Raw genomic sequence first — 26,382 nt, forward strand, 5'->3', positions numbered from 1 at the left:
AAACTTCAGCTTGAAAAGAAATCTGAATTTTATCAATCCATGTCAATAAAGTTACTTTGTCTTAAAAAAAAACAACAACAGGGGCCGGGGGTGTGAGCACAGACAGACCAGACACACAGACAACAAAAGTGTGGTTTAAAGGGAAGTACTGTGTCATAGGGGTGAGAGAATTTGAAGCCAGAAACTCTTACTTTAAACCCTAGGTCTCTAGCATTTGTCAGCTATGTGATCTTCACCAAATTTTTAAATAATTTCACCGAACCTGTATGCTCATGTGTAAAAGATGATAATACCTGCCCTATTCACTTCACAGGCTATTACAAGGATCAAATATTTGTGAAAGCTATATATACATCTCAAGCAATACATAATGGTAATGACATTATCATCAGTAACAAAATACATGTTATATAAAACTTGAAATCCTACCCTGATAAAAAATTATTTAACCTTGACCAATGGCATTCATTAGCTATTTTTATATAGTTATGTCTATATAATCATAAGCTTAGCACATATTTTCAACTTCCTCTTCTGTTTGAAACAACAGAGTTAAAGAGAATTTCAGAAAAGTGAAAGCAAGCTGCTGGTTAAGTTTATATTCAATTAGATTAATAAATTCTCAATCCCCAGACATTGTACATTATAATTAATTACAAAGAATTTTTTTCTGCATTAAAGGAGAAATGCTCCCCTCCAATTTCATCAAGGTATTATTTACATACAATTTAATGCATTCATTTTAGGGTTAAACTCTGTTGAATTTTGAAAAACAGATACTTGGGTGACCACCAACATAAAGAACATTTCCTTCTCCCCCAAAAGATTCATCTGCCCATTCCCAGAAAATCCTCCATCCACAGGCACCCACTGATTTTCTTTCTTTTACTATGTATTATATTTGTATTTTGTAGAGTTTCATATTAACAGAATCATATTAAATATACCCTTTTGCACCTGGTATCATTTGATAAGCATGATACTTTTTAGATATGTTTCTATGTGTATATCCATAATTTGGTTCCTTGTTATTGCTGAGTAGTATTCTATTGCATGATAAACCACAATTTTGTTTATCCACTCACCTGTGGATAGAATTCTAGATTGTTTCTAGCTTTGGGCAATAATGAGTAATGCTGCTATATGCATTTGTGTATAAGCAGAATTTCTCTATCAAATGGTAATGTATATCTGCTTTGTTAAAAAGAAACTGCCAATTCATTTTACAAAGTGAATACACAATTTTACATTCCTGCCAGTAACTATGTGCATGCCCATTGCTTCATGTCCTTGTCAATGTTTACTGTTGATTTTTTAAATTTTATTTGTGTAGCAAGATTTCAAAGTGGTTCATAAATTGCATTTTCCTAATCAAGTATTTTTATGTGCTTATTGGCCATATTCCCCTATCTTTTGTTCAAATCTTTTGTCCATTTAAAAAAAATCAGCTCAGTGTATTATTATTGAATTGAAAGAGTTCTGTATATATTCTAAACAAAAACCCCGTCAAATTTATGTACAGTGAATATTTTTTTTTACTACATTGTGGTCTGGTTTTCTTTTTATGGTGTCTTAAAGAACTAAAGTTTTTAATTTTGATGAAGATCAATTTATCACTCTTTTACAGTACATGCTTTTGACGATGTATCTTAGAAATCTTTGCCTACATCAAATATATTCACCTATCTTTTCTTCTAAATATTTTTAGTTTCCATTTTGAATTAATTTTTGTATACGATACTATGCTCATTTTTTCCTCCATGTCAGTGTCTATTGACATAGTGTTGAGAAAACTGTGATGAAAAGGCTATCACTAGTGATAGTTTCAACTTCGTTAGGAAAACTATCACTAACCTATGGAATTACTTTGGCATCTTTGTCAAAAACAACTATGTATGTGTGGTTTTATTTCTGGATTTTCAATTCTGCCCCAGGATTTGGATGTGTATCTTTATGCCAATACATTTTCTTGGTTAGTATAGTTTTGAATTAAGTCATCAAATCTGACAGTAGTATCTTTCAAATTTATTCTTTTTAAAAATCCTTTTGGCTATTCTAGGTGATCTATATTCCCACATCAATTTTAGAATCAGCTCCTGGTGATGTTTCACACTTTCCAGCGTTCATGGTCTTGCACATATTTTGTAAAATTTATCCCTAGTATTGGATGGTTTTGCATGTATTATAAATATCATATAGTTTTAATTGAATTTTCAAACTTATAATTGTACATATTTCTGGATTACAATATTTTTCAATGCATATATAATGGTATAGACTTCTTAAGTTTCAATTTCTAGTTGTTCGTGGCTACTTATAGAAATATAACTGATTTTCATATTTTGACCTTGAAGCCCATTGACAGTGATCAAGGTTTTGGTTTTAGCTGTTTTAGTGGCTATTTTATAGATTCCTTAGGATTTTACATGTACATGATGACATCATCTGGGAGTTATGACACTTTTACTGCTTCCTTCAAACCTATTTTTTATTTCCTATCCCTGGTTTGTTGAACTTGTTAGATCCTCTAGCACAATATTAAATAGAAGTGGTGAGAATAAACATGCTCATTTTGTTCCTAATTTTAGGGGGAGAGCATTCATTGATTATTATTAAACACGATACTACCTGTAGGTTTTTTTTTAATAGGTGTTCTTTATCAAGAGAGAAAGTTTCTTTCCTAGTTTGCTGAGAGTCTTATTTATGAATGAGTTTTCAATTTTGACAAATAGTTGATTACATGGTTTTCTTTCTTTAGTCTGTCAATTTGGCGAATTATACTGATTTTTTGAATGTTAAGCCTTGTTTACCTTCCCTAGGATAAACCCCACTTAGTCACAGTTTATCTTTTTTACAAAACGTTGTATTCAAGTTGCCCATGTTTTGTTACTGTTTCTATCCATGTTCATGAGGGATACTGGCCTATAGTTTACTTTCCCTGGAATATCTTTGTTTGGTTGTAGTATCACTGGTCTTATGAAGTGTGTTGGAAAGGGTTGTGTTTAATATTTTCTTTAAAAGGAATATTATTTCTTCATTAAATGTTGGAAATTTATTACCTGAGCCCACAGCTTAATTTGTGGGAAGGTTTATATTTACCAACTCATTTTCTTTACTAGATCTAGGTATTCATATTTTTTAGTTCTTCCTGAATCAGTTTTGATAACCTCTACTTTTCAGGGCATTTTTCCATTTCATCTAAATTGTCATACTAATTAGCATAAAAGTATTCATAAAATATTCCCTTCTTATCCTTTTTGTCTGTATAGTCTGTGGTGATAGCGCCTTTCACTTCTAATACTGACAATTTCTATTTTGTTTTTCCTTCTTGATAAGTCTATTCAGAGGTTTATCAATTTTACTATTTTTTAAAAGAAACAACTATTTTCATTAGTTTTTCTCTATTGTTTGTTTCACTGGTTTCTGCTATTACCTTTATTTCCTTTCTTCCACTTACTTGGGTATGTTTTGCTTTTCTTTCTCTAGCATCTTAAGATGAAAGCTTAGATCATGGATTTTAAATATTTGTTCTTTTCTAATGTAATCATTTAAAACATTTAATTTTGTTCTAAGCACAGCTTTCACTGCATGGCACAAATTTTGATACACTGAGCATTTGTTTTAATTCAGTTCAAAATATTTTCTAAACTTGTTTCCTTTGTGATATCTTTTTTGACCCGTGCGCTAATTAGAAGTGTTCTGCTTAACTGTCAATTATTTTGGGATATACTAGATATTTTTCTGTTATTGATTTATAATCTAATTTCAATGTGTCCCTGAGCTTGGTAAGATTTAAATCCTTATAAATTTATTGAGATTTAATTTATTGCCCTACATATAAACTATCTTGATGAATGTTCTATGGGCACTTAAAAAGAACATGATTTTGATGATATTAACATAGTCACTCTAGCGTTTTTAATAATCCGTTTCCATGACATATTTCCCCCCCAATTCTTTTACTTTTCATCTATGGTATTTTTATAATTAAACTAGATTTCTTGAATATAGAAAATAGCTAGATCTTATTTTTTATCCATTCTGAAAATAGTTTTTTAACTGAGTGTTTAGATCAAGAATTGAAAAATTATGGCCCATTAACCTATAACCCATTTTTTATACAGCCACAAACTAAAGAGTTAAAGCAGCAGCAGCAGCAGTGACAGAGACCGTAGGTGACCCTCAAGGCTGAAAGTATCTACTATCTGACCATTTACAGAAAAAGTCTGCCAACCCCTGCTTTGAACCACTATAGAAGCACAGCTAAGAGAAAAAGAAGAATGCAGTGAGAAGATCTAATATAGAATTAAATGTGGTCCTTGAAGGAAAGAAGAAATAAAAGGGATAGAGCAAATATTTAATGACATAAAGAAAAATTTCTGGAACTCATAAAAAAGCTTTAAACTACAGACAAAAGTAATCCAATGAATCTCAAGACTGAATCTTAAAAACAAAACAAAACAAAAACCCCCTATACATTACAGTAAAACTTCAGAAAATCAAAGACATAAAATCTTCAATACAGACAGACTACCTTCAATGGAATAACAGTTGTTCTGATGGGTGACCTCTCAATAGCAACAATGAAAGCCATAAGATAGAATGATATTGTTAATGAACTAGAATAGGAGTGGGCAAACTTTTTCTTAAATTGCCAAATTATAATTATTTTAGACTTGTAGGACACATGTGGCATTCAACTTTTATTGCTGTGTAAAAGCAGCAATAGACAATATGTAAATAAAGGCATTGCTGTGTTCCAACTTTACAAAAACAGGTGTCTGGGTGCACAGGCTAATGTTTGTTGATCCTTATACTAGAGCAATATCACTGCTATGTTAGAATTCTCTATACAAAGAAAAATACCTCTAAGAATACAGGCAAAATATATATTTAGACTAACAAATATCATTTTGCTTGGCTACAGCCATCAATGTACAATGAAGGAAATGTTAAAGCATTAATTCAGGAAGAAAGAAAATGACCATAGATATAGTCAGGGAACTAGGAAGGAATGAGAAAAGAAAATGGATGTATGTGGGTGAGTGAATATGTAAGATCAGATTGGCAAATTTAACTCCCATGAATCGGAGATCTTACTCCATACCAAGCTTTACAAATAATTTAAAATACATAAGCAATCAAGTGGTCCAGACTAAGGAGATTCGGGACATTAAAGGCATCTGCTTTGGTCTTTCCTTCCATATATCAGAGACGTACTCTCCAGCCCAGAGTAGATGAGATATTCAAGTAAGGTACCTGGGTTATCAATTCATACAGTAAAGAGCCCTCCTCTATGTGCCAGATAACTCTCTGCTTCTTTTGAATCTCTTGATTGTCTGTACCTTTGTTTGAAATTATCAATAAAGTTTAATACCGGGTAATCTCTCTGGGTAAAATTAAGTAATTAGGTCACATGAGTCTAACTTGAAAATGTTAGCTCAGAATGATGTTTTGAGCAGGACTCTCTTGCAGATCCATGATTCACAAAGGCTAAGGGACATTTTTATCTAGAAAAGGAACTAAAAATAGGATGAGGATCTAATCCTAGGATGGTTGCCTACTCATCCTTAGTACCAAATGGCAAGACTTAGAGAAACTGGCTAGTGGACTGATAGGGAACAGCAGGCAGAGAGGAAGATAGTGAAAAATCCCATTCTCTGTCTGTTACTAGTGTTTCTAATAAATGGCAGTCCTTTCAAAGAAGGAATATTGGCAAGAGAAAAAACTGTAAGATTAGTTTTTCCTCTCACTGAAAAGCCTTCTTATGCTTTTATGGCTACCTGGAAATATGAAGTATTCACTAGGAAAGTAATGAACTTAAGCTATAAGCTACCACAAAGACAATACAGTTAGCTGGAGGACAAGTTTAAAAGACTACTAAGTTCTGAAAATATTTAGTGAAAGAGACAGGGCATTACTTTACAGCGAAATACCAGAAAAGCCTGGTGAATCAGTACTGGCACAAATTCTCAGATCAGAAGGATACATCGCTTATGCTACATACTACTGAGTAGAAAAGATGACTTGAGTTGATGATGGATCCCCAACAGCAGTAAATTTTTCCAGGTGCTATCACAACTAATCTGCTATAGTGAATAAAAACACAGTTGCAGTATACCTATTCCAAGACAGGTAAGTAACCGTCATATTCTCTTCCTTACTTAAAAATGAAATTAATGCTTCTGAAACAGCAGGCATGCTAGAAGTACAAGTAAACTTAGACCGCCTTTAGGATAACAATATAATTTAATACTACTGACACAAGAAGTTGATATATGTGGAAATTAGCAACTCCTCATTCTTGAGTATTTTATGTAATCTTGCTATTAGGAAGCCAAGAGAATATTCAGGAGGCAGTGTCCCACTGACTGGCTCAGTTGCCAAGCATGGAGCTTTACGCTGTTTTTGAAACATAAAAGGTAGCCCAGGTGTGGAGACTCACACTTGTAACCCTAGCACTTTGGGAGACCCAGGCAGGAAAATTGCTTGAAGGCTGGAGTTCAAGACCAGCCTGGGCAAAAGCAAGACTCTGTTTCTATAAAAAAAAAAAAAAAAAAATCAGCTGAGTGTGGTGGTATGTATTTGTAGTCCCAGTCACTTGTAAGGCTGAGGCAGGAGGATTGCCAGAGCCCAGGAGTCTGAGATTGCAGTGAGCTATGATGATGCCACTGCACTTTAGCCCAGGCAACAGAGTGAAACCTTATCTCAAAAAAAAAAAAAAACCAAAAACAGGGAAACTAAAGAAAAAAAGACAAGAATCAACAAGAGGAAAGAAAAGACAGGATAAGAAAATAAGCACCAGCTCATTGAGAGGGTCTTCTAAGAAAGAATCATTAACAAACTTTGTAGAGATTAGTTCAAATCCTGGTCATTAGGGTTTTCACAGGCTTATTTTTTGCACAAATGATTAAAGAAAACAATAAAAGATAAGTGAGAAATACATAGCAAGGAGATATTGATCAAGGTCAGAAGGTAGACTGAAGAGGAAGAAATTAAAACAGCTGACTCATGATTCAGGAAGACATTTACTGGGGATGTTCATCCCCAGGGTGCATTTTCCATTTAAAGTAACTTAATGTCCTTGCATTGTCTGGGAAGACATTAAAAATACTAACAAGAAACTTTGATATATTTTAATTTTCAATGTCTAAATGTTTCATGTTTATAGAAACACAATTGATTTTTGTATATTCATTATATATTTAGCACTTTGATATTTTTATTGTAGTAACTTACAGTTTCTAACATCTGTATTCATAAACATACATAAACATCATAAGAACAGTTTTGTTTCTTCATTTCTAATTCTTACACCTTTCTTTTTATGACCTTGCTACACTGGCAATGATCTCTTCTATAGTGCTGGATAGACAAGGTGATGGGAGGTATACTTGTCCTGTTGCTGACCTTAAAGGGAATGCTTCCAATGCTTCATCAAGATGTTGGCTGTAGGTTTTGTTTTCAATATATCACGTTAAGACATTATTTTCTAGCTCTAGTTTGCTAAGAGTTTTACATACATGGATTTATCCAACGAATATTGAATTTTATCAAACTTTTTTCCCACATCTCTCAAGATGATCTCAATAGATTTTGATTGATTTTCTCATATTTAATCAACTCTGCATTCCTGAGATAAACTTTCCCTTCCAATATATTACTCAATTAGTTTTCTAATATTTTGATTAAGATTCTTGCATATGTTTATAAATGAGTGACCTGTGATTTTCTGTTCTACGGCCTTGGTGGGGTTTTGGGATAAAGGTTATACTGGCCTCATGTACTGATACTGGCTTCATGTACTGATGCTTGATTCTTGAAAAAAATGACATTTTAAGTAGAAAGAATGAACTTTACAATAAGTGAGACCAGGAAAACTGGGTCATCTAAATAGAATACAAAAAAGAAGAACAAAACTGTACCACTACACTTCACACCATATACAAAAATCAATGCCTAGTGGATTACAGACCTAAATGTAAAAAACACAATCATAAAGCATTTACAAGAGAATATATACTCCATAACCTCAGGGAAGGTAAAGATTTCTTACTCAACTCACAAGTAGTGGCAAGTATAACTAAGAAAGTTGCTACATGAAAATTGAGAATTTCAGTTCATCAAAAGATGTGAAAAGTCAAGGAAGAATGAGAGAAGATTGCTACATTACATAAATCCTACAAATAGCTCAAATCCAAAAGATATATATAGATTGCCTACAAACACATAAGAAAAAGACACAACTCAAAAGAAACCTGAGCAAAAGATGTAAACAGATACTGCCCAGAAAAGGAAATCCAAATAGCCAATAATCACATGAAAAGGTGCTCAGTCTCATTAGCAATCACAGAAACAAAAATTAAAATTGCAGTCAGGGCCGGACATGGTGGCTCAAACCTGTAATCCCAGAGACTTGGGAGGCTGAAGTGGGAGGATTGTTTAAGTCCAAGAGTTCAATACCAGCCTGGGCAGCATAGTGAGACCCCCATCTCTAAAACTATGAAAAAAATTAGCTAGGCATGGTGGTGCATCTGTAGTCCCAGCTACTACTCAGGAAGGTGAGGCAGGAGAATTACTTGAGTCCACAAGTTCCAGGCTATAGTGAGTTAAGATCATACCATTGCATTGCAGCCTGGGCAACAGAGCAAGACCCATCTCTAAAAAAGTAATAATAAAAAAATTTCAATACTACTATACAACTGATTGGAAAAAATTCTAAAAGGTGGATAATACCAACCAGAACTAATATATACTATTGGTATTGAGTATAAATTGGTATGACTACTTTGGAAAACAGTCTGGGAGTATCTAAGAAATTCAAAGTCACATATATCCTAAAGAATGCAAACCTGCTTGGAAGCATATTCCCCACAGATGTGTGCACCAGGGCACATGTACAAAATAACAAAAATTTTCATAACAGCCAATCTGATTGAGAAAGAGCAGTGGATGGGGCTAGGATTCTGCAGTGGTGGCAATGTTCTACCTCTTGCCCTGAATGATGGTAACTATTAATACACATTTAATTTATTATTCATGCATACTTATTAAATATGCTTATTTATGTTTTATGTACTTATTTCATATATACATTATATTTCATACAAAAAGTTAAAAAATGCTTATATTTGGATTTTTACAAAGGTATTTAATAAAATTCTTTCTGATGAAATAGTTGCTTGCTATTTACTAAAATACTTATTAAGGCTTTAACAATTACAAACACTTGAAAGAAGACAAAAGCTTTTCTCTTAAAAGAAAAATATTCCCATTGCCTACAAATATCTTCAGTATGGTTATGCTGAAACAAGATCTGTGTTCTGTAAGAGGCCATCTGCTCAGACTGTTTACTGTCTGCTACAAGTCATAATCCTATTTGCATCAGTAATTACTTGTTGTTCAAATATGAATATAACAGGAAAGATTATGATTTCAGGGAATATGCAGGAAAAAAGACAAAGCCCCATAATTCCCAGTAATTTTGTATTAAAACAGCTCAATACAGATATCATACACACAGCCTCTTTCATGAGACTGTTAATCTCAATCACCACCCGATTTTCCATTCATGAAAAGAACTACAGATTTTACTTAGTTTTCTCAAGTGGTTTCTCATTAAACCTTACTTTAGCATAAACCAAATGAATCTTATCTTTGGAAACACCTGCTGAAAAAAGAGCATGGTTTTAACGTAAAGAAATATGACATAATATTATAAAAAGGGTATTTTGAATAATTCTCTTAACCCAATAAACACTGAATTATCAACTTTTTCTGAGTGAAAATTTTGTTAGAACAATACACACTTTCTAATTTCCTATCTTAAAAGTAGCAATTTAACTTTTATTTCATGATACAGGGACATCATCACGATTAATTACCTTGTACTGGGCATACAGAGATAAAAGACACAGTCTTTTATGGTCTAAGGAAGACAGAACAGTAAACACCATAGGGCACTACATGAGCTCATGTGATGAATCCTTATCTAAGAAAATGACATCTAAACTTAGCCAGAAAAAGACAGAGCATCCACAAAGATGTATATAGGTATGGGAATAGGGGAGGGTCACATATGTGTGCACAATTGTCTGTGTGTGTATGTAGGTCAAGATAAACCAGGTCGTGTGTGTGTGTGTGTGTGTGTGTGAGAGAGAGAGAGAGAGACACAGAAAAGAGAAAAATGACAAATTTAAAGAAGTCTAATTAGTGTTGTGTGATTAGAGCAACAAGAGGTAGTGTGCAGTGACAAACTTGGGAGGTATTTAGAGGTGATGCTAAGGAGTCTAGATTTTATTTAAAGGCAACGAAGAGTCATTTCAGGATCTTTAGAATAAGAAAGATGGGATCAAATTTTTAATCTACTTTGGCCCAGTGTGATTTAGATTAAAAAAGAAACAGTCCATGTTCTAAGGAAGAACACAGATTCCTGGGGAGCTAGACATGCAAACAGCATTAAGTACCATGGGAGTTGATACGGTGAACACCTAATTAAGTAGCATCTATAGTTGGTGACAAAACAATGCTAAAGTTAGTATTTTTTTGAAAGCATACAGGACAGAGGGAAAGAATAACCTAATAGATATAAATAGATACAAGGTGTAATATTACTTTGTTTTCAGTTCAATGTCATCCAAATATTTCTCTTCTGCTCCCTAAACACAGTGAAATAACAATAAAATAATACAAAATGTAATCAATTGATAAATACATTGAGATTTTAGAAGTGGATACTGAAGAACCAAAGATTCTGATAATTTAGTGAAAGAAAAAAAGAGAATGAAATCACATTGGTAAACCTGTAAAGGACCAGTGCTCAGTGCACACATCAGAGCAGATTACAGTGGAGGCAGGAGCCATCCTGCATAATGCAAACCCCTGGAGTCAGGAGGTATACAAAGTAGGCATGACAAAAGGACTAAAAAATTATTGGAATAGTTGTGCCCTGACAAGGTCTCCCATTTCTCTCCTCAGAGAAAAAACTCACACCAGTTACCTTTATTAAAGTATCTAGTCTTTCATTCATAAATGTATGCAAAAAGCAAAGATCCTTAACTGTATGAAGCAGTGGGGCAGATTTACACAAGTCCCATGAAAAATAAATACTACCAGACAGGGCCCAGAGTGGGAATCATGACAAGTTATCCCATGAGCTGCTCCCTCCCAAATGTATCATTTGTATTTACAGGTATATAGCTGTAGAATTACTAACACTGAGGAAATTAGCAGTAATTTAGCTTCCAATACAGTGAAAAAAGTAATGAAAAGAATCATCTGGATTCAAGCAGAGACAATGGGTTTTCAAGTTTTGGTGATAATGTACCTGGCTCTGAATATATGAGGTCCTGGGTCTTGAAAATTAATTAATCCATTCCTTCATTAAATAAGAATTTACATTGAATGTCTACTATTTGCTGGATACCCTTCCAGGTGGTTGGGACACATAGTGAATGAAAAGAGAAAAATCCCTGCCTAACCTTAGGGAGCCAATATTCTATTAAATAGTAAAGCTTACATTTCTATGGATTCATCTCCTATGACCTAAGGCTTTTAGAACTGGCAAGAAACATACTAAAATGTGATAGTGACCTCTGACAGCAGGATCATACAGGTAATTTTTTAGTTTCTTCTTTATCTTCTGTCTTCCCAACACAAAAATATCTTTTTTCTCCTTTCTTCCTTTTTTATTTAAATGAGAGGAGAACTGGGTGGAAAAACCAGTCTGGCTGCACTACAGAGAATGGATGGCAGAGAATGGTGGGAGACAACGACAAAGTACAATCACTGAGCCAGTTAAGTGCAGATTCATTAATTCAGGTAAAGGATGTAAGAATGTAAATTAAGGCATGAGAAAAATCAAGAATAGAAGAGGGAAAAATTTGAGAAACATTAATGATACTCAATTAACAGGACTTTGTCTCCAACAAGTATATTAGATAAAGGAGAAAGAAAGGTAGAGAATGAATCCCAAGTTCACAATTTGGACCTGATAAGAAAAGAGTTAAGGCAGCAGATCTGTTCTATTCTACTCAGTTCTCACTTATCTCTGTAGCCACGGCAATGATTCTTGATCAAATTCTAAGAACAGAACTCCTAAAACATTCACATAGTTACTGGGTAGCGTGTTATTCTATTTACCTGAAGCAGGTCAAGATAAACCAGGTTGACAGGATGTTTACAGTAAACATGGAGATTCATAATACAAACCTGTTAACCTGATTTGTGTGTGTGCCATGGCTGGTACATGGCAAGTACATGCTTGCATGACCAGCTCTCCTTGAGAACTACAGACTCTAAAAGTCAAGCAAATTTCCATGTGTAGAGATATCTCACATGTGTCTCTAAGGTTCAAAGCTGGGAAGAAAACATGTGTTATGTGACTCTTATGGAGAAAGAAGGATGACTTGCAAGTTTGCATGTGACCTTTTCACCTGTGGATATCTTTTTTCTATTGTTCCTGCACTGTATACCCTTTGCTGTAATAAATCTTAGCCATGAGTATAGCCATTAGTTGTGTGAGCTCTTTCTGAAAACCACTGAACTAGGGGGTGGTCATGGACCCCCCCCAAGACAAAACCATTGAGCAGAGAGGAAATTAAGGGGTCTTTGGGGCACAATAGGAGAGGAAATAAGTTTAATTTCCTTTTAAGGTATTTTCATGACCTTTCATGATCTTCCTCAGAATTCTATGGCTTTTGAGCAGCAAAATATTTATCTTACCATTTTAGTCTCATCAGTAGTTCAAAATTCTTTTCAGCTTTAACTCCCACTTCTACATTATTTCTATTAAATTTAGAAACAATATACAAAGTATCCCTTATTATAAGAATTTCTGCTGGTGTACTTTGTAATCCTGTACCAAATCTTACATATATCGTTACTATGTTTAAAATCATTATCTTAAGATACTTCAGTTCTACTCAAAAAACCTTTACTAAGCATTTACCATGTATCAGACACTTGGCTAGGTGTTAGGGATAAAAAGATAAATCTCCTGTCTTAGAGTCCAGATAAGGACACTTACATAAACATAACAACAAATCAAAATATTCTCTAGGCTTTTCTAGTGTTTCCTTTCTAGTGGTATTCCAGACACAGGCAATATAAAAGATTGCATCTTTAATGTCATACTAAGATTGAAAGTACTGCATTGTGGCCCCACATGATGGATCAACCTTCTCATGAAAACTCCTCTGCAATTCAAAAGTCTGACTAATGAGCTATTTCACGGCTGAGTCAATGAGAAACCAAAGGCAGTGAGAGTAATGGCAAAAATATTACCAGAATCTACCTCAGCTTCCTGAGGGTAAACATTATACATTGCCTGGCAACTGAATAGCTTTGCTATCCTAAGGTAAGTTTTTGTTTTTGAAATGATCATTTACTGCAGAGTTCAAAGTATAATAGTATGAATAAGAAACAATTTCTCATTCCCTTACATATATCACTTTCAGTTCTATTTGCCCCTACTAATATCTTAAAAAAAATCTATATTCTACTTTATTCACGTCTGCAACATTGGAAGAGCCAGGCTAATCTTAAACCCTAATATACTATCATTTTACATTAACAACCAAAACTTATCCCATTCTAGACTTGTCTCTTTAAAAATGTTAAATCACTTTTTTAAATAAAAAATAATTATTTTATCATTATTTTGAACATAATTCAAGTACTATTCACTTACATATATTTAAAACACTAAAGGGTCATATATTTTTAAATTTTCGTCTTTTAGAATTTAAACTATTATAGATGTAAGCTTGTGCAGTTCAACAGAAAAATTTCTGCTGTACACAGACTTCTGACAGAGAAAGAGGTTCAGAAAACCTCAAGCCAATTCATAGCCTGCCAACCAGAACTCTTTTCACACTGCCTGATGATAGTTACAGAAAACTCCAGTACGCAAATGACAAGTGTAAAAGTAATTGAGAAGTAGAGTTCAAGAGGGACGAGTAAGTACAGAGTAAGACTGACTGAAGCTTGCAGTTTTATGGTGTAACAGAGATTATGAAATAGAAAAAATATAAAAAAGGGAATATTTTGATAGGCTAGCTGCAATAAGCAATCATTATAGAAAAATCACCACCCAAATGTGAAGTATGAGGCATTGAAGCCAAGACAAACATACTACTCCTACTAATAACAAACATAATTGTAATTACTACTAACATTTAGTAAGAAGTTACATGCCAGAGACAGATACTATCAACCTCATTTTATAAAAGAAGAAACCAAGGCTTAAAGAAGTTAAGTAATTTGCCCATTACTATAAAGCTAATTGTGAAAGAACCAAAATTAGAACTCAAGTCATATGATTCTAGAGGCTGAGATGAGCATGCTATATTGCCTTTTTAATTGGTTAGATAATGAGTCAGTAGATTGTGGGGATATTGACGATAAACTGTTAACCTGCACATACTTTTAGAGGTACATTCACTGACAGAGGAACAGAAGTTTCAAACTTTCAAGTGTAAGACAAAGAGATGCATATGAACACTATGAAAATAGCTATCTATTCACAATATAAAAGAGGCAACAGAGAACATTTCTAAAGAAAGAGTACAATGTTGGCTTATCCCAGACAAAAAGGTCTGCTTTTCAAGCTCTCTACAGGTTCTAAGTAAAGCAAACTATTGAATGTAACTGATACATACCCTGTAAGCAGTTAAGTAGAGAGAGAGAATAGCAAATTGGCTAGAAGATGGACCATGGAGTCAGGTTCCCTGGGATATAATTCCGGCTCCACTTCTAAGAAGTAGTTACTTGATCTATCTCAGTTTCTTTCTTTTTCTTTTTTAAGAGATGATGTCCTTCTATGTTGCCCAGGCTAAGTGCAGTGGCTATTTACAAGTGTAATCCAGTACATTACACCCTCAAACTCATTGGTCTCAAGCAATCCTCCTGTCTCACCTCTAGAGCAGCTGGGAGTACAGGTGCATGTTACCATGCCCAGCCTCTTAATCTGTATAAGGATAATAATCTACTGAAATTATACCTACATCAAAGGAAATTCAATAGAAAGTACTAAATTAATGTTAGCAATTTTTAAGTTGGAGTACCTAAAGATTAAGTGCTAAGTTGTGTTAACAAATGTTCTCATGAAGCAACACTCAAATGTATTAACTGACACAATGTATAAGATTTAAATATTCCAACAAAAGCACAAAACAAGACAAACAGAAAAAAAAAAAAACATGAAAGGAAATATATCAAACAAGATAGCAAAATGTTGATAAATGTTGAAACTGAGAGATAGGTACATGGGGATCCATATCATTCTCTCTACTGTCATGTATTGTCGAAAATTTCAAAAATAAATTAAAGAATTCTCAAGAATAACTTTGATATTTCAAAGCAAATGGGGGACTACATAACTGTTCAGACTACATAACTGTTCAACAATTTTGTGAACAAATTCTTTAAAAAATTTATTTTACCAAAGCGTTTCTGGTAAACAATTGTTTCCCTCTGCTTTGATCACCATGACTCTGATAAAGACTGGCAAAAATAATGTCTACAATGGACTTTAAACATGGCCATCTAACATAAGACATAGGTCTACACAAAAATCACTGTCTCGATAATAAGAACTATAACCTTTCAAAGTCTCCATCTGAAAAGAAAACTAGAAATTGAGTGACAAGGTATTCAACAAGCAACTAGATGTACAAGTCTGCTCATTAATACTAAAAACCGAGATAACAAATCTACTTCCTTAGCTTTTAAGCACATCTACTTGTTTGGTTTCCACACTGTATAAAGGGGTGAGAGGAACACACACTGGGGCATTATAAGTGATTAGAAAAACAAATCTTATGTGGATACAATTTGTTTTGTTAGGTAAAAATTCATCATCCCAAAGTCACAATATATGGCTGCTCCCTCTGAATCAACACTAAAGCTGTTACATAATAAAATTTTTCCTCACTAAACTTCTAGGTATATACTCTTATGTGCAATGTCTTAAAATTATAAAAATATGCTATTATCTTTTGCAAACATTTACTTATATTAAAGACATACTCTATACAAAATGTTCACTTACCTAAATTTCTTATCAAATATAAACTTAAAATTTTAGTTATTTTGTTACACTCGCCATGCTTAGTAGTAATCTTTGTTAGAAATGGAACTTCCCTGACAGCTAATGTTAGAGAAAGAAAATATTTGCAATAGTGAAACTAATTTTGATTTCTTCACTGTACTTATCTATGCTTCATTACTACAACTACTTATTATCTGATACTCAAGCAAGGCTCCAGAAATACTTTGTACATAGCAGGAAATCTCATAAATATAACGCTTTACAAGACCAAAAGGACAAACACTGGTAAGAGTGAAAGGATATCTGAAATAGCAAAGAACAGTTTGAAATATCTGCTTCATACTTCACCACTACATTAAAATTAGTGTTGAAAAGTCAAATTTGATTGAAAAATGATAAAAAATCATCATGTACAAAAATACAGAAAACTTTGAAGACAAGTGCTTTAGTTCAATAGTGACTTGAGGCAGAGGATCCCTGTCCAAATAAGTCACATGTCTCTCTTCCACCCTAAAAATTTGTCAGAGCTCCAGTTTTAGGTCCTAGGTATCTCATACCTTCATAATTTTAATGAAATGCTATTACGCTAGATTGCTGGGTTTTTTTTTTTTTTTTTTGAGACAGAGTCTCACTTTGTTGTCCAGGCTAGAGTGAGTGCCGTGGCGTCAGCCTAGCTCACAGCAACCTCAAACTCCTGGGCTCAAGCGATCCTCCTGCCTCAGCCTCCCGAGTAGCTGGAACTACAGGCATGTGCCACCATGCCCGGCTAATTTTTTATATATATATCAGTTGGCCAATTAATTTCTTTCTATTTATAGTAGAGACGGGGTCTCGCTCTTGCTCAGGCTGGTTTTGAACTCCTGACCTTGAGCAATCCGCCCGCCTCGGCCTCCCAAGAGCTAGGATTACAGGCGTGAGCCACAGCGCCCGGCCGATTGCTGGGTTTTAAACCTCATTATCACTCATAAGAAGATTTTAGTTATGTATTCACTTAGCTAAAATAACTTTTTAAGTTCTATCAGAAACATGGTAGTGTAGAATTCTGTAAATACTGCTAAAGCATCATTCTCTGTAGCTCTGGATTTTTAAGTGAAGGAGCTAAAGATGAGATGGGAGAAGCAATTTATTGCCTTTGAGTACATGGAAGAGCATCACTTATGACTGTAGTTGCTATTTGCTGAATCAAGGACATACATATTTTTCATATTCCTGCTTCTGCTCACTGGTGCACAAGCAAAATGCTATTTTAATGGAAATAACACTAATAAACACAAACTGACATCCATCCTTTGATTAAACACATACATGTGGCTTTCCTGGAGAGTTGAAAAACACAAGAAATAATTAAATCCCTAACTATTCTGAACGCTCCTCCAGTCATAAATAAACCTTAGACAGTCTTCTGACTCTAATAAAAATATTTAGGATTATGTGGAAATAAAAATATTTAGAGTTATATAAAAACATTATTCTTAATTCCTAATCTGGACAGAATTACTGTGAATATTTTTAAATAATATCTTTAAATATTTTCAAGGTTTTAGTACAGGTATTAAATTGTAAGATTTACACAGATTGGCTGGACCAATTAGTTTGACAAAATATTACAAAATATAAATTTTTTAAGCAATTAGTTTTGCTAGGAGCTCACTGATACATCATTAACGTGCTTAATTACACTTTTTCCTCTGGAACTATAAACCTAGATCAAAAGTAATGTAATGTGATAAAGTGTTTAGAAGACCACAAATAAACAGGGACTGGAAATTAATTTCTCCCAGAAACATTTTCCTCATGATTTTAAGTAACTGAAAATTAGATGTACATATCAGAAACATTTTAAATGTTTTTCTAAGAAGTTTGGACACTGTATATTATAGCACTAAATTTTATACAAAATGAATCTGAATGTAATCATTGTATAAATATTTTTCTACAAAGTCAATGGAATCAGGGCTTCTGTGAAATCAAATAAAATGAGTATTATTACAATCCTTTTCCATTTTTTCAGAGAGTAAAAAATGAAAATGAGAGCACATCTAATCCCATTTTGTAGAAAGAAGAAAATGACAAATTAATTCATCAACACTTTCATAAGACTAAAATTTGTAATAGAAATATTTTATCATAATTTTACTATCAATAATAAATTTTTGAAAATTCTTCTAATTCTCTTCTTTGGGATACTGGTTTTCACATTTGTTTGGATAGTAATGCATAAGCATTTTAGGGTGCTCTCTATAGAATCCCCAAAATAATGATGTTGTACTTAATATCATAAAAACTAGAAAACAAACTTTAGTAAATTATAGAATTGCAGTAGACACATATAAATATACACACAATTCTGGAATACATACACACACACACACACACACAATATAAAAATCACAACCACAAACCAATATCTATGAAAAAACTTAAGATCAATATAATTTTTCCATTAACATTAATTTGGTACTTGTTAGTAATAACCGATAGCTAATGTCTAAATACTTATATGTGCCATGCAATATGCCAAAGTGATGTGCATGTATATCTTACTTACAACTTAATTATAACCATATGAAGTTGTCATTATTATTTTCATTTGACAGTGAAACTGAAGTTTCTAAGAGGTTAAATGTAATTTAACCCAAGTTCAAAGTACTGGTGTACTGATAGAGTGAGGATTCTAACACAACCCTGACTCAAACCTGTGTTCTTAACCACAGCACTATCCTTCTACATTACAGAATAAACTCTAAAATATTTAAACATTTACATAATCATATTTAAATTTTTATACTAATCAGAAAAGAACAACATTAATCAATTTTAACAGTGAAACATAAGTCTCATTGGAAGGAGCACTTAAAAATTGCTGTGAGCTTGTTAATTATCTATTTTGGAAATTACTCCTAAGTTCCAAATTTAAGGTACTTTTGTTATGGACATAGCTAAAGCACTTTACCTGTATAACCTGGATTTTAAATAAAGGCCTTCTTACTAGGATGTGAGCCAAATGTAAAAAAAAAAAAATCAATCACTGATTGATTAACGTAGCTAACTATTCAAAAGAGAAGAGATACTTTTAGAGAATAAAATTAAGTTTTAGGGGGTAAACTAAATCCACTCTGCCTTATTTTTAACCATTCTAGAATTTACTTAATTTGAAGGTACAGGGCTAGTGTTGTCACAAAAGAAAAAAGACATATAACCCTTAGTTTTTAGTGTAATTGCTGTTTGCTAAAGAAAATATTACTGATACAAATATTTAGTTCTGTACAGAATCCTCTGTCAATATTACCCTTTGTATCAATGAATTTTAATTTTATATTATTAGAATTAGCATATTTACAGCCATAGTTGGAAAGCTAGAAAATTATATAAAAATAATTCTCGTAAGTGAGAACTGTGAAAAGATTATCTATAACCACAGCCCAAACACGTCAAGCTCAATTCAAAATCTAATTATTCTGGAAAGAATTTTTACTAAAAGACAAGTGTCTTTAGTCTGCATTAATAAAGACAAGAAAACCTCTTAATCATCAAACTTTCAAATACTCTTAATGAAGACTTAAGATCTATCTACCTTATGATATCCATTGCCTGGTAAAGTATTTCTGATTGATCAACTCCAAGAACCTTCTTTGCTCCAGCTTTAGCAGCAAACATAGAGAGAATTCCAGTTCCACACCCAACATCCAAAACTACCTGTTATAATAAAAAAAAAAAAAGAAACAGATTTATCAAAAGTGTTATTTAAATTCTATTCCTATAATAAAAATTTTAAACTTTACTGATCAAACATGATAATTTCTATTTGAGGAAACTGAAGCTATTATTACTATGGGTTGTTTTAAATTGATAATAGTATACTTGGCTATAGTATGTTGCAGCTAGGCCCAAGAATGCTAAATTTAAGAAATTTATTTAAAACAAGCAATTTTTATAGACATTTTAAATAGAGAATTAGTGTTTTTAACTTCCTTATTATACATATGTTCTTATTTAATTAAGGGTGTAGAGCAGGCGTCCTCAAACTACGGCCCATGGGCCACATGCGGGTGTTTTTGCCCGTTTGTTTTTTTACTTCAAAATAAGGTATGTGCAGCATGCATAGGAATTTGTTCTTTTTTAAAACTATAGTCTGGCCCTCCAACGGTCTGAGGGACAGTGAACTGGCCCCCTGTTTAAAAAGTTTGAGGACCCCGGTACAGAGTATCACCATGCCCCCTTCATCCCAAATATTAAATATTTGACTCGTTTTAACAAGTACAATAAAAACCAGTTAGCTCCCCAAATTTCAGTAATTTAAGAATTTAAGTTGCAAAAATGTTAATAATTGGTTAAAGAAAGTATTCAGAAGAACCAAAGTTTAAGACGATATTGATCATTTATTACACTCTAGCTCAGAATTAGGTGGATAAGGCAGATAAACTAAAACTTGATAGAATTCAAAAAGAGGTAGAAATAGCTAACATTTCATAAATGAAATAAACTAACATTTTACAAAATAATGAAGGAATCTGATTCCCCCTTTCCAAAAAAAAGAGTAAATTAATTGTAACTGTAGATAATAACCAGAAGCATAAAGAAGGCACCTAACTGGGAATTTCTTCAATGAACTACAAATAGAAATTAATTATGAGTGGGTGATAACACGATTAAATACCACCCAAAGTTAAATTAATCTGAGAAACCATATGGTCTCCACAGGAGCTTTGTGAATTGAAACAATATTAAGAAAGGAAAGAAGGAAAAGAGGCAGGGAAGGAGGAACATAGGGAGAAGGGAAGGAAGAAAGGAAGGAAAACATTTTTAATTACAATCACCTCTTTTGTAAAGTAAATTTCTATTAGGCACTATGTAATACAGAAGCTAGTGTGTGATAGGAACTTTATCTCATGGAAATAAAAGCAAACAAAAATGGTAATAAAATTTAGGAAAATTATGTTATTTCAGTTTTAAAAGAATTATATTTAAATAATTTCATGATCATATCCTGTCATGACACAAAGAATATGAGATATATATGAAAAATAGTGTGAATTAACATGTCACTAATGGACCTCATCCCATTACTAATTCATTCTACATTAATTTTGAAAGTGCAGTGGCACAGAGTTAAGGGCACTAGACTTGGAGTAAAAAGCCTCAGATTTTTATTTTTAGTTGAACGTTTTGGGGCAAGTCAATTATCCTGCTGATTTGAAGTTTCTTAATGTGTAATAAGGAAATAAATACTTGCTCTGCCTAGGTATAGGTGTATTGTATAGTGACAATGAGTCATGTTTGAAAGTAATCTATAAATTATCAAATGCTATCTAAATATATGGTACAATATTTTCTAATAGTGCAAAGTATCCCAAATTATTTGAAAATATGAAAGTTCTAGATTTAATATTATTATGCCCTGAATGTGCATTAAGTTAAAAATTGACATGTATAATATTTTACATTACAGTATATTTTTGAGAAACCATAAATGTCAACTAAAACTCATTACACATTGATAAAAGTTAAAGGCAAAATTCCATGGAAAAATACTCCCAATTCATTAATAAGCCCTTTTATTGACTCTGGAAGATTTAATCTCTTAGTAAGAGAAGTTCAACATAACAAAATAATTACATATTATTTTGCCTGGTCATACTTTATATATTAAAATGTATAAAATACACAAAATTTTTATAATACTGTACAATTAAAAATCTAGAAGCAAAAAGTAATGTTGTATAGGTGTGTGTACTCAATAAGAATTGTTTCATGTATATAAAAATATTCACAAATACTTAATTTCTTGATGATTAATCTTAGGATTACTAATATTTCAGCCTTTTCAGTATTTTCTTACATATTATAAGACAAAAGTCTATTCAAAGCATACTGAAAGAGAACCTTCTTTCTTAATAAATTCCTATGGTATTCATATCATAAAGTATTAAGAAAAGATGGCCCAAAGACAGACAATGATAATGTTCTCATAACAAAAATCACAGAATTTTAGAAGTAGAAGGCATTTAAAAAAATACTTTACAGGTGAAGCCCAAAGAGATTCACCATTTGCCCAAAATTATATAGCTGGTTTCTCACACTAGTGATGCCTATGCTTAATTTCTATACAGCATACTAATGATAAAATACAACAAAAATCTCAGCATAATCTAACTGGAAATATAAAACAGTATTATTAAAAGTAACATAATTTTCTTCACTGGAAACTGTTTTTTTTAGACAAACACATTAAATAAATTATTTCTAGCACTTAAGTACAAATATAAACATTATGAAAAAATTCTTAAGTCTCCACTGAAATAACATAAAAAGCATACAAAAAAGCTAAATACAAAGCACTGATAACCATGATTTTGAAAATGAAATAATTTATTTGTCTATGGTGGGAATCAGCAAAAACAAGCATACACACCATTATAAACCTTTTATGATAAAGCAATGCTTTGGCCAAAAGATATCAGAGCACCATATAAATTTCAGCACATTTCTGTCCAATTCAGCTGACTCACAAGTGAAACACTGCTCTCAGGAAAGAGGTATAGAAAATGAAAGGCCATTCAAGATGATATTCCAAACAATATAAAAATCAGGAAAAGGGATTTCCAAAACATAAAGGTTGTTACTACTGCAATATCACGTAAAGCCCATGAAATAACCTCAGAGAAGTACCTTTTAAAACAGAGGCGAAAAGGGAATTTTAAAACCTGATGTGATCAATACAAATGTTCTTAAAGTAAAAAGTGTGAAAAAAGTCCCAAGCAAAGGCATATAAACGGCAGAAGTCATAATATTCTTTACTAAATTAGTGGATGAATTTCCAATAAGGAGGAACAAACAGAGAAATCTGAACTTTTAAGTAACCACACCAAGGTAGAGAGGGAAGAAAACAGAGAGTGAAGAAAAAATAATGAAAAAAATTTGTAAGTAAAGGGAGATAAAACAGTCCATACAAATTTCAAACATGCATTCATGCATACACATGCACAGGGTAGACAATCATTTTTAAATAACCTGAGACAATATTAAATATAAAACATTAAATATTAAAATATAAATATCTCAAAGGGCAAATTAATATATTAAAAGAAAGCATATAAGATAAATTCCACCATATAATATTTAACCCTACTTACTAAAAAATTATTGTTAAAGTTATTCATTTTTAACTACTCAGCACAAACTAGAGTAATAATTAAAAGTATCCTTTGATACAGGGCTTATCTGATACATGTGAAATTCATAGGAATAACTGTAAATCAAAAATATGGTTTAAGCAAAATTATCTGAATAAGCACAGTTTAAGCTATGTCACTGTAATTAATGGCTTTTAATTTAAAAAAAAGAATATACTGAATGACAGCAACAATCAGCATTTCTGTTATCAGTATGTTGCACAACAGCATCATAAAAGTCTTCCATGAAATAAAGCCAGAATACGTTCAATCAACTGCTATCACAATGATGACCCTAGAGAGCCTTTCTAATGTCCCAAAACAACAAGAAATGTACAATTCTGTAGCCTATGCTACTCACCTTATCTTTAAAGATATGTGGGTTTTGGTATATAAAATCTCGGTAGCTTTCTGTTCGTACTTTGTCCTAGGGTAGAGAGAAGAAAACATTGTGTTTATAGGATAGTCTGAACAAACAAATTTTTTTTGAGAGAGATATGTGCTATTTTATCACACATTGCTAGCTTCCACAGCTACTTTTTGCCTGGAAAACCAAGTTTATTTTGTTTATTTTTTTTTCCTAAAAGAAAATAAAGAATAGAAATAGCAACAACACACAAAGAAAATGTTTTAAGAACATCACTGAAAGTCAAATAAGCTCTAAGTTCTTAAAAATGTATGCATTTTCCTTTTTATATGCATTACCAACGTAAGACTTCAAGTGATAATTAAAGCTAACTGAAGACAAACATATTTTCTCCTTCAAATAGGGCCTGGAATCTAGAGCCTGACTCCCTTCTCTGTACTAGAGCTACCTTAAAATAAAAGAAATAAAAATAGATAAATTAAATGTTGCAGTTACATACAAAACATGAAGCTAAACTGAGCGTTTTCTAAGAAAGTCAATGATCAGCACCTATCTGATTTATAATTGTGCTTTGTTTCTAGAAATTTTCGTAGTAGGAAATGATGCTTAAAAGCTTGTAAGCCTAAAAGTAAATCATGTGAGCCCTGCAGCCCACATTATGAGACTCCTACACTCTGGAGTCTCACTCACATGACCTGTGACCAAGGCAGGCATTCAACTCTAACATTTATGTTGGTTGGTGAACAAAGCTGATTCCCTAAGTTGAGACACACACTGACTGCAAATTAAACAGATAAGGGCTCTGTTGCCAAGTAAAATATGATTATGATAAAATAATCACAGAATGAGAATTCTAGTTTTGGTTTTCACACTAGGTAAAAATAAAACAGCTACACTGAATGCTACAATATCAAAATGTAATACAAACCATGCTCCCCAAAACATTTTTTATACTAATATTGGAATATTTTTTAGAAGCCTGCAAAGGAGATCTTATTAAAAGGCAAGTCATTTTACTTAATTACTAGACCTACAAACGGAAATAGCCATAATTAATTCCATGTATTCTGATTATTATTTCTAATTGCTTTACAAAGATTTTAAAAATCAGGTTTATTAAATCTTCCCCTGAAAATTATTTTAAGAATTACTAAGATAGATAAGTAAATTTTAATATCCTATCTAATTTTAAAACTGTGTTTTTAAAAAAATCACCCTATTTCATACATTTTTACCTTTTATACTCGTCTTACACTATAACCAGAGATTTTCTGCTGAAACAACAAACCTGCAAAGGGTGAACATCAGTCAGGAAGGCAGTCACTTAGAAAGCTCTCACCAATCACACTGCCTCACCACTGCTTCAACTTAAATCAATAGAATCCCAACCGCTGTCTTAACTCCAGGCACTACTGCTCGAGTGCACTACAATCATTCATTTTGGATCTTTCTACATATTCAATGGTTTTTGTTCATGTGCTCACTCCGATGTAATGAAATCCAAAGTATAGCAAACATAATGCCTTGTATCTAAGCAGAGCTTCAATTCAGTAACTGAATTTTTGAAAGAAAAATCCAGTGAGCATAAAAATGCAAGCAAATAGAAGACTAGCCTTCGTAATTATTTATTCTATTCTATTCATTCATTTCTAATTATTTATTCTAACAAAGGCTAACACTTCAATACAAAATAACAAAGTAATAAACAGAAATTTAAAAAATGATCTTTTGTACCAACCTATTAAAACTAGGAAACACAAAAGAACAAAATTGCAGCTCAGGAGCAAGATAGTATTTTAACACTAGGGAAAGTGGCATGGAATAATTCCTACAAATAAATAAAAATGTTTAAGAATAAGGGTAAAGACAAAAGTTATAGACTATAAATTTTAGTTACACAAATAACAATGTTTGTAACTTATAGGCTTGTGAAGGTGGACAAAGCATGAATCAGCTGCAGATATAATGAAGAGAATGCAGTAAAGAAAAATTAGTAAAATTTCAATGTATTAAATGATACTATGATTTGTAATATATGCACAGCAGGGTGAATAATGTTTCTCTTGAAAATAGAGTGATGCATTTCAGATTTATAGTATTAATCAAAAATCTGACTCTTCTTCAAAAAGATAAAGTAGCAAGGAGTTTTGAAAGTTCATGTAATCTATTGCTCTATCAATTATATCTCTGGAATTCAAAAAAGGTATTTTCACTGTAACTCCAGAAATAAGATCACAAACTACTTTTATTTAAAAGTACAAAGTATACCAGAATAATGCCACTAAAAAATATGAAACTAAGCAATAAAAAATCCAAACCATACTGTATAAAATGTAGGCCAATTTCAAGCATAAAAATAAATCCTAAAAAAGTCCATAAAAAATAAATATGGTTTCTCAAACTTTAAGTTATTTATAAAAATTAGCTAAGATTCTGGTAGTAGCATACCTTAGCTTATGTGTGCTAAGAATTGTTCTGATAAGAAACAAGAAATAAAGCTCAAGGAAGGCACACTTTCACATTTATCCATGGCACATAACAAAACACAAAAACAGTTCTATTTGAATCAAATATATCTGTATTTCCTATAAATATTTAATCAAGTTGTCTCCAAGAGGAGGAAATTACATTGTACAACTAAGGGAAACAAAGGCACAGAGACTATTAATAAGCATACTTCAGTGATTCTCTAAAAGGGAAAAGATAGAAACTTTGAGGTGGAACTTCCTAAATCTATATGTACATCAAAAGGATTTAAAGCTGTAAGATCAGGTGTGAAATCCTCTTATTGA

General features: G+C 32.5%; 1 protein-coding gene across 4 annotated transcripts in view; it reads right to left on the reverse strand.

The window, feature by feature from the left end:
- Window positions 1-26,382, reverse strand: part of PRMT3 (protein arginine methyltransferase 3) — a 112,101-nt gene that overhangs the window by 68,765 nt on the left and 16,954 nt on the right. For all 4 annotated transcript variants that reach the window (XM_076002095.1, XM_076002094.1, XM_076002097.1 and 1 more), the window contains 2 exons: window positions 23,585-23,650; window positions 19,626-19,747 (listed from right to left, as the gene is read on the reverse strand). In XM_076002095.1, coding sequence (XP_075858210.1) covers window positions 19,626-19,747; window positions 23,585-23,650 — 188 coding nt within the window. The remainder of the gene's footprint in view (window positions 1-19,625; window positions 19,748-23,584; window positions 23,651-26,382) is intronic.

The sequence above is a fragment of the Microcebus murinus genome, chromosome 4 (assembly GCF_040939455.1).
Source record: "Microcebus murinus isolate Inina chromosome 4, M.murinus_Inina_mat1.0, whole genome shotgun sequence".
NCBI lineage: Eukaryota > Metazoa > Chordata > Mammalia > Primates > Cheirogaleidae > Microcebus > Microcebus murinus.